This window comes from Saccopteryx bilineata, chromosome 6, assembly GCF_036850765.1.
Source record: "Saccopteryx bilineata isolate mSacBil1 chromosome 6, mSacBil1_pri_phased_curated, whole genome shotgun sequence".
Taxonomy (NCBI): Eukaryota; Metazoa; Chordata; class Mammalia; order Chiroptera; family Emballonuridae; genus Saccopteryx; species Saccopteryx bilineata.
In genome coordinates this window covers 34265775-34275886 of record NC_089495.1, presented here as the reverse complement: position 1 = coordinate 34275886, position 10112 = coordinate 34265775, and the positions used below count along the sequence as shown (strand labels likewise).

The following is a 10112-nucleotide window of genomic DNA, read 5'->3' as shown; positions in this document are numbered from 1 at the left end:
AATTTTAAAAAATTTTTAGTAAAGGGAAAGATATTTAACATTATTATTTTTAGAATAGGATAATGAGGAAAATAACATAAAAAAAGAGTTTGGACATTAAGGAGTTGATGGCATTGGCAATTTAGAGTGTTGCTTTGTGCCTGTCCTTTTTCTTGTTTATCTCTAAAATTAGCACACTAAAATAAATAAGTAAAAAGTAGCACACTGACTCACCACTAACTTTAAGATTGACTTATAGATTATAATTAGTATATAGCATGCTTTACATGTAACCATAAACAGTAATGCTATATACTCATATTTATTTAAAATATTTATCATTTTCAATGTATATATGTACATAGTAATTTATTTATTTATTTATTTATTTTTACCAATCAGCTTTGAATCCTTAATCTCTTGGTTTTAAATGGAAGTTATCAGTGGTAACAGAACTTGCTAAAATTTTTGTCTACAGAACGTGAATTGAAAACTCGAATGAACTATTCAGAACCCACATTTTGGTACATTCTTCCTACCGGGCAAATAAACACTGCTTCTTCTGGCTCTTAAGTGCGGGCTCCCTTCAGGAGAGCGCCAAGATTTCGTTTCCCTTCCCTCATATGGAAAGCAAATCTGGAGTTTTCGTAAAAATGACATTGATTCTGGTCGGAGGAGGAACTTAAAATCTTTATTATATGCGGCTTAAGTGTCTGTTTGTCGCCGATAGCTTATTGGTTGCTTGCGTAACTGTACTAGCCAATAGGGCGAAGTTGCCACGGCATTCAAATAGTCCCACCTTCTGGCATGCCACCTCACAAATTGAGGTTAAAGATTGGAGCAATTATTATGCTGTTAAGAAATCTTAACACCAGAAGGGGTCTTTGCAATGGTACAAGACTAGAGGTTCTCCAATTGAAAAATAATGTCATAATAGCTAAGTCTTTGGCTCCTCTAAAGGTGAAATACATGTCATTCCAAGAATTGATTTGGCTCAAACAAGGTTGCCGTTTCAATTGAGACGTAGACAATTTCCTGTAAAACTTGCCTTTGCTATGACCATCAATAAGTCTCAGGGCCAAACGCTTAAGCGTGTTGGCATTTTTTTACCTGAGCCTGCATTTGGACACGGTCAACTTTATGTTGCCTGTTCAAGAGTTCGTGAAAGAACAGACGTAAAATTAAAAATAATTGATGGTCCTCTGCAAGGCGAGCTTAAAAATGATGGAAAGATCTACACAAGAAATGTTGTGTACAAAGAGATCTTTGACATGTGACTTAACATTTTATTATTTAAATCACCTTTATTTATTGAGCTAGCGGTGGCTCTTAAGAAATGTACCACCAGTGGTTTCCTTTATTGCACTCTACTTGAAGCAATTAAGCAAGTTGAAGGGGGAAACCCCGTGGGGCAGTAAGCAAAGGGGCGTCCTCGCCGCCTGCCCTGGGTAATTCAGTTTGAATTAGCAGACACCTTTGCACAAATCATTTTAATTACAATTTATAATATCTAGAACAGTGGTCATTTCGTATGACCGCAGGGCTTTCTAGTAGCATATATTTCTGTAGGTCACACGTCTGTAACAATGTCAATCCCCTGCTGGGACAGGGACAATCACCTTTGTAGCTCCGCTAGGGGCAGCAAAAGCACCGAGGGCACAACAATAAAACGTGGGCGTACTTAGAAAAAGTAAAGGCACCGGAGCAGACGCGACAAACCACCTTCCCCTCTGCGCCCGGCACCGCAGCTGGGCCCGGGATTTTACTCCTAAATCTCCTCCCAGGCAGTGACCTTCGCTGGTCGCTAATTCGGCCAGGCCGGACAGGGACCCTTCCCGCTGCCTCCTGGGCCGCCCTTTGCTTTTTCCTCTCAAGCTGCTTCCCCAGTTTGGTCCTGGGAACCAAGCCTTGAGCGCCCGCCAACCGGGACTGTCGCCGCCCGCGCCTTCCGAAACCTGCTCGCACGGATAAATTCAGAGAACCCGACAGGCAGCCCGGCGGCCGCAAGCTCCTGCGCATGCTCTCTGCCTTGACCAGGGCGATGGTAAAACCCGCCAGGGTGATAATCCAGTTATCCAGACTTTGCAGGTGACCTGGAAGAATCTGGACAAAAACACTAGCTCTGCAAAGGAGAAAGGGGCCTGGCGGTAACTGAGAGCCGACAGGAGGAGGCTGTTCACAAAACCCGGAACAGACTTCCCGATCCATCCAGCTGAAGACCTAGCAACCCAGACATGCGCAGTAGCCTCCCCGGCGGTAGCCGCAGTGGCCGTGGCGGTGGCGGTGGCTGTGGCGGCGTCTCCGAAGCCGGAAGGTTCGGCCACTTCAGACCCACGGCCCGATACCTCGTGGGCCATGTCTGCCCAGGGTGACTGCGAGTTCCTGGTGCAGCGAGCCCGGGAGCTGGTGCAGCAGGACCTCTGGGCAGCCAAGGCTTGGCTGATCACGGCCCGCAGCCTCTACCCCTCCGATTTTAACATCCAGGTGAGGCCAGGCCCTGCGTGTGGCCGCCTGCGTGGAGGTGTGAGCCTCTCGCAGCTCCGGGCTGCCCGGGGTTGGCCGACTCCTGCCCGGCCCACCCCGCTCTCTCTTTTCCCCCTTCTCTTAACGTCCCCTCGCCCCGTTCTCCCACACCTTTTACAAGACTTCTCCCCAGCTTCCCAGCGAGGCCAGCACCTGGAGACCCAGCGAACCCTGTTCGAGGTCGGGTCTGGCAGGAGGCGTGGCGCGTGTTATGGCTACAGTGTGGCCCCGACGGCACGTCCGCGCCACTAGGCAGGGCCGTTCGATCGTTCATTCATCGTGATGGCAGCCATTTGCCCAGCGCCTGTTACTTTTAAGACGTTATCCCACCAATCCCGGGAATCTAGGGTTTTTAAGTGAGCCTGTGGCCACAGTCCTAAGTGCCATGGTCCTGGCTCACCGGCGATACTTTATTCTCGGGCACACCAACCCTCGGCGGGGGTGGGGACGTGCTCTGCGAATGCCGACGGCGGCGAGCCTCTTGCAACCCCCGCGGAGGCTGTGACCCGGGGTCCGATCTGTGTTGCAGTATGAGATGTACACCATCGAGCGGAATGCAGAGCGCACTGCCACCGCGGGGAGACTGCTGTACGACATGTGAGTCTGGACTTCAGCTCTTACTGCACTGGGTCTCTCCCGAGGTTTTGTTTCTGTCTGAAGTGGCCATCGGGGAAAGACCTTCAACTTCATCTACATCCTTCACGTCTAAAGCTTCCTTAGACTTGAGGCTATCCCTTCCGTTCATTGCTGACATGCCTTCCTCAGAGACAAGTCTTATGTTTCTTGTGAAAACTTTGCTGTGGAAACAATACGTGCTCTATGTAAAAGTTAAAACAGTACTTAAGTATGTAGAATAAAAAGTGAAAGTCACCCCTAAATTCAGCCTTAGTTAAGTTTTGTGTATGTGTGGTCTACACATACACAAGGCATATTATAAATTGGGGGGGGGATTACAAAAGTGAGGTCATACTAAATATTCTGCAACTTGCTCTCTTCACCCACTGTAATGGGTCCCTTTCCATGTTAATAGGTAAAGATCCATTCTTGTCTGCGTAGTATTTTGTAACCACTCTTTTATTGGTAATGTCCAATTATTTGACATTACAGTATCCATAGGCAATTTTGTACCCAATTTTTGGTGTTTTCCGTAGAATAGATCCTACATGGATTTTCACAGTGAAAGGTATGCACATTTTAAATTTTGATACAGTGTCAAATTACTCTCCCCAAAATTCCTATTCCAATTTACATTTCCACAAGTGGGGTATAAGTGTGCCTGTTTTCCCACACCTTTGCCAGCAGTGGATATTATCAGACTTTCTGTCAGATTTAAATTTTTGCCAATGTGATAGGAAAAAGTGGTATTTTGCTATTTTTAAAAAAGTTGACTCCATTGTCTAACTACCACTTTTCCTTTGGGTACTTCTTTCTTCTTGTTGCTGTTTAGAAATACTTTACATATTATGATAACATATCTCTTCACTTCAAGAAAATCTCTAAAAACTTGTGGGTACCTTCATTTTTTCAAATTAGTTTTTTTTTCTTTTTTTTCTTCTGAAGTTGGAAATGCTGAGACAGCCAGACAGACTCCCGCATGCGCCGGACCGACCGGGATCCACCCGGCATGCCCACTAGGGGTGATGCTCTGTCCATCTGGGACGTTGCTCTGTTGCAACCAGAGCCATTCTAGAGCCTGAGGCAGAGGCCATAGAGCCATCCTCAGCGCCCGGGCCAACTTTGCTCCAATGGAGCCCTGGCTTCAGGAGGGGAAGAGAGAGACAGAGAGGAAGGAGAAGGGGAGGGGTGGAGAAGCAGATGGGCGCTTCTCCTGTGTGCCCTGGCCAGGAATCGAACCCAGGACTCCTGCATGTCAGGCCGACGCTCTAACACTGAGCTAACCGGCCAGGGCTCAAATTAGTTTTTATTTTTATATCTTTATTTTGGTTTGTTTTGGCACATCTCTACATATTCACTTGGGATAAAGAAAAATGTGTTTTTAGCCAAATGTTAACGTTCTTACTTTCTTTGTTTTATACTATATAGAATCTGACATTTTAATTTAATGCATTCATTTTAAAACTAGGTTTGTGAATTTCCCAGATCAGCCGGTGGTATGGAGAGAAATCAGCATTATTACATCAGCATTAAGGAACGATTCACAGGATAAACAAACCCAATTTTTAAGAAGTAAGAATGGAGTAATAACTTAATGGTGTATAAATTACCATTTCTGGAATATCTAGTTAAATATAGTAATTTCAGGAAAAAGTCACACTTGTAGTATTGATATCCATGTGTGTTTTATCTTTGGCAGTTGAAGTCTGTACAGATGATGTCACTTGGTCCCTGAAGTATTTGCTTAGAATCCTGTAAGCTTCCTTAAAGGATGTGGATTTATCAGTTAGCCCAGGGAACTGAATGTATTTTTAACAGGTTTTACAGTAATCAGACAGCATCTGTAGATTAGGCAGATTAACACATAACAAGACACTTCTAATAATTTATGACCTTTCTTTAAACCTTTACTCTATTGACCTGTGATGGCACACTGGATAAAGTGTCGACCTGGAACACAGGTCACTGGTTCAAAACCCTGCACTTATCTGGTCAAGGCACATATGGGAGTTGATGCTTCCTGCTCCTCCCCCCTTTCTCTCTCTCACTCTTTATCTCCTCTCCAAAATGTATAAATAAATTTTTTTAAAAAAAGATGACTAAACCTTTACTCTATGTTGGTTGCTATAGACAGCCAAGGATTTCAAATTCTGGATAAAAAAACAAAGTGGACAGTTTAGGTCATTTCAACTTAAACAAGTGCATGTTCTTTATCTCAGCCAGCAGCAAGCACTATTGTGATCCTTCACATATATCATTCTTGTCTTCTGGATCCCAAAAAGATCGTTTATGGTCGTTCAGCAAACATCTTATACCCAATGCTATCTGACCCAAAAGCCTTCCAGGTTGTAGGTGAAACCTAACAACTGATTCTTCATATAGTGTTTACTGTTCTGTATATAAAACTGCCTTACTCCACTTTTGCTTCAGTGTTCTTTCTGAAAGAAACTTTTTAAAATGTATTGTATTATGTACAGGTTTATTTGAAACTCTTCCTGGTCGAGTCCAGTGTGAAATGTTACTAAAGGTAACAGAACAATGCTTCAACACATTGGAACGATCAGAAATGTTGCTTCTACTTTTGAGACGCTTCCCTGAAACAGTAGTGCAACATGGGGTAAGATTTGGTCCTTTCCTTTTTCTTAAGAAAAAATAAAATTCAACAGATTCATCAGGATGGCTAGGTGCTATAGTGGGTATTTCTGTAAAGCAGAAATTCTGAGGAACACTGGGTAACATTGTATGTAAATCAGGGAATCTGTCAGTAAAGATGAAAGGATATCACTGTTAGCAAACTGCGCATTTCCAATAGAAGTTGTCTTATCAGTGAAAGGAAACAGTCACCAAGCTTTGACAGTGCTATTTATTTGCAGTCTGTAAAGTATAGTAAAATTTTTTTTAAATAACCTTATTCCATTATATTCAACAGTATGTTTGAGTATGAGAACCGTAGTTTATATTCTTAACAGGCATGTTTTTCTTGTGCTTCTGCCCGATGGACACTGCCTTCTCTCTGTTGGTGTCCTTTCCTTACCTTATATCATAATAACAGTGCTACTGGCAGGCATTGGAAAGTGTCAGGAATCTCCTATTCTACACAGACCCCTTGAGGAAGAGAGTATCCACTTTACAGATGACGAGTAACTTCCCCATAGCCAGTAAATGTGCGAGTCAGGATTCAAATCATCCTTCCTACTCTTTCTGGTTTCTGGTGGTCACTGGCAGTCTTCGTCATTCCTTGGCCTGCAGCTACATCATTCCAGTTTCTGCCTCCATTGTCTCATGGCCTCCTTCCCCTTGTGTCTGTGTCCCTGTGTCTTCACATGATCTTAGAAGGTCACTGGATTTAGGTCCCACCCTAATCCAGTATGACCTCATCTTAACTAACTGTATCTACAGAGAGCTTACTTTTTTATAAAGTAAAATCTATAAAAGGTCACATCCTGAGGTTCTGGGTGGACATGAACTTATGGGGGACAGTATTGAACCCAGTACACTCCCTGATCATTACTCTGACTTTAAACTTTCTGTGTTATGTAATCTTTCACATTGTCCCACCCCAACCATGCGCATCCCAAGTGGTCGCAAGGAAGATAATACCAACATCTTGGTGCAATTTGATAAGCTGACTTTCTCTTAATGCTAGCAGGGGTAGTCAACCTTTTTATACCCACCACCCACTTTTGTATCGCTGTTAGTAGTAATATTTTCTAACCGCCCACCGCTTCCACAGTAATGGTGATTTATAAAGTAGGGAAGTAACTTTACTTTATAAAAATTATAAAGCGGAGTTACAGCAAGTTAAAGCATATAATAATAATTACTTACCAAGTACTTTATGTTGGATTTTTGCTAAGTTTGGCAGAATAAATCTTTATAAAACAACTTACTATAGTTAAATCTATCTTTTTATTTGTACTTTGGTTGCTCCGCTGCCACCCACCATGAAAGCTGGAATGCCCACTAGTAGGCAGTAGGGACTGGGTTGACTACCACTGGGCTAGGGCATTGGTAATGGAAAGGTGCCTACAGCTCCACAGTTCTGTCCAGCCTAACCCAGGCTGTACGACTGGCTACTCTAGACAACTCTTGAAAGTGACCAGTTTCATCTACATAATACATCTTGATGTAGATACTAAAGTTAGTTTCCACATTTCTAGAAAAATCTCTACATCTCTATTTTAGTCATTCAAACTCTAGTTCTAGTGCTTTAAGTTTCTTACATATTTTGTTAGCGTTTCAGTTTTACCCGTTCAGGGGAGAAGAACCCTGACAAGGTGGGGTTCCCTTCTGGGATGCTCTTTTGTTTTCTAGTCTTTAGAATGAGAATTTGTTTCTTGGGGAAGTTTGAATATACAAACTATGCGGTACATAAGTAAATGCCATTCTTTGGATGATCCTGACATCTCAAGCTATAACGTTGAAATGATTAGATGTCTTTTGAACCAGGTCGGCCTCGGGGAGGCGCTGCTAGAGGCCGAAACTATTGAAGAACAAGAATCTCCTGTTAACTGCTTTAGAAAATTATTTGGTAAGAAAAATTGTATTTTGTATTAATTCCTATGGTAAGAATATGCAGGAGTAAGTATCATTTCAGAGACCAGGCCATTTGTGGAAAACAGAAGAACTTTTTATATTATGAAAGTTAAATTTTTATTTTTTCAGTCCAGAAAGTATTTTTTAAAAGAATATTTCTCTTGATTTGAGAGAGAGTATGGGGCGGGGGGTGGCGTGAGAGAGAGAGAAGCATCAATTTGTTCCACTTAGTTCCATTTCCTTGTGCATTCATTGGTTGCTGCTTGTATCTGCCCTGACTGGGGATCAAACCCGTGACATTAGTGTGCCGGAATAATGTCTACATCAAGAAAGCATTTTAAACCACTTCTAAATTTTTATTATGTAATATTTGATATCTCCAGAAGAATATGTGTATTTGTATATTTAAGTATGAAGCATAAGAATAAAGAAACATCTGAGTGACCATCCAATGTGAGAGAACAGACCCTTACCCACAATGTAGAACCTGCCTATTTCCTCACTGACTTCACCCACTGGTGGGCCTCTGCACTGCAATTTTCAAATAAATGTGTCAGAGGGTTTTTTTTCCCCCCTTTACATTTTAGTGAGCTCAAAAATAAATTTTGTTTTTGTCAGAACCTTAAGATAGACAGATGACTTAATCTTTTTTTCTTATTCAACAGTTTGTGATGTCCTTCCTCTAATAATTAACAACCATGATGTTCGATTGCCTGCCAATTTATTATACAAGTACTTGAACAGAGCAGCTGAATTTTATATCACTTATGTCACTAGGTCTACTCAGGTAGAGAATCAGCATCCAGGTAAGTGAGAGTGTCCTACAACTTTGTTTAGACAGACTTCAGTGAGACTGCAGAGTCAGAAACCCCTCATCATTCTCATTATGCTCCTTGGGGTACATGCCAGTTTGACAGTGTTTCTAGAAAACAAATAGTGCAGTTAAGAGGTGAGGCTTTTCTGGAACCAGTTTTACCCCTTAATTGAAACAGTCTACTTGCTAAACTGTAACGTTAGTACACGAGCTTTATATACGAACCACAGCTCAAAAGTCACCTCCTACTATACTAACGGCCGGTGTGGGTCTTTGGATAAAACACAGGACATGTTGAAATTCTGTGCTCTAGCTTTCTGAATGGGGAGCCAGACTTCTTTTCTCTATCAAGTACCACATAAAGAGTTAAGTAGTAATGTTAATTGGGGGTTATATTTTTCTCATACCTCAGGTGCCCAAGAAACATCTGATTTAATGTCGCCTACAAAACGTAGTTCTCAGAAGTACATAATAGAAGGACTGACTGAAAAATCGTCCCAAATTGTGGACCCTTGGGAGAGGTTGTTTAAGATTTTGAATGTTGTTGGAATGAGATGTGAATGGCAGATGGACAAAGGAAGACGGTAAAAAATTGTTCATTTCTAGAGTTGCCTAACAAATCTTTGATAGCATAATCTCAGGATTCGAAGAAACAAAAACACTTTTTTTCCCCAAAGCCTCTCACATATAGGTACAACTCTCTTTTGGCAAATTCTGTAATGTGCAGTATTTATGCAAGAGAATGGTTTTTCACTTTATTAAAAGATTCCCAACAGCCCGAGCTGGATAGCTCAATTGGTTAGAGCAGGGGTTGGGAACCTATGGCTCGTGAGCCAGATGTGGCTCTTTTGATGGCTGCATCTGTCTTGCAGACAAATCGTTAATAAAAAAAATAATAACGTTAAAAATATAAAACATTCTCATGTATTACAATCCATTTCCAACCGCTCATGTTCATGGTTGCGGGTGGCTGGAGCCAATCACAACTGTCCTCCGGGACAACACCAAATTTTTATTGGATAATGCATAATGTACACGGGTCGTTGTATGGCTCTCACGGAATTACATTTTAAAATATGTGGTGTTCATGGCTCTCTCAGCTGAAAAGGTTCCCGACCCCTGAGTTAGAGCATCGTCCCAAAGTGTAGAGGTTGCTGGTTCGATCCCCAGTCAGGGCATATGCAGGAAGAGATTGATGTTCCTGTCCCTCTCTCTCTCTCGCTCTCTCTCTGCCCCTCTCCACCCTTCTCCCTCCGCTTTGGTAAAATCAATAAATAAATCTTAAATCAATTTAAGAAAAAAAAAGGATTCCCAACAGAAATATGAACTCTTAAGATGATGTTGAGTTTGAAGTACTCCTTGGTGTTCAGAGGAAAGAGAAGCTACTTGGCATGTTTGTGTCGTAAAGCCTTGGTCTGATCACTGCTCCAATTCAGAAGGAGAAGTTACATTGATATGCAGACAATAAAAAATGGTTTCAGGTGCCTAAAGCTACATTTGGTGAATGTAATGGTTCTACTGGGGTATTTCTCTAGACCCCTGGTCGGCAAACAGCCGCTCACGAGCCACATGCGGCTCTTTAGCCCCTTGAGTGTGGCTCTTCCACAAAATACCACGTGCGGGCGCTACCTCGATAAGGAATGTA

At 42.3% G+C, this 10112-nt stretch overlaps 1 protein-coding gene across 5 annotated transcripts in view; it reads left to right on the top strand.

Moving 5' to 3' along the window:
- Positions 1–1827: 1827 nt before the first annotated feature.
- INTS10 (integrator complex subunit 10) overlaps positions 1828–10112 on the top strand; it is a 32397-nt gene continuing 24112 nt past the window's right edge. Inside the window, exons 1-7 of one of the 5 annotated variants that reach the window (XM_066234740.1) lie at positions 1828–2463; positions 3032–3099; positions 4586–4689; positions 5595–5734; positions 7567–7648; positions 8319–8459; positions 8880–9051. In XM_066234740.1, the coding sequence (XP_066090837.1) occupies positions 2335–2463; positions 3032–3099; positions 4586–4689; positions 5595–5734; positions 7567–7648; positions 8319–8459; positions 8880–9051 (836 nt within the window). In that variant the 5' untranslated portion in view covers positions 1828–2334. The remainder of the gene's footprint in view (positions 2464–3031; positions 3100–4585; positions 4690–5594; positions 5735–7566; positions 7649–8318; positions 8460–8879; positions 9052–10112) is intronic. The other 4 variants (XM_066234741.1, XM_066234742.1, XM_066234743.1 and 1 more) reach the window with 4 other exon arrangements.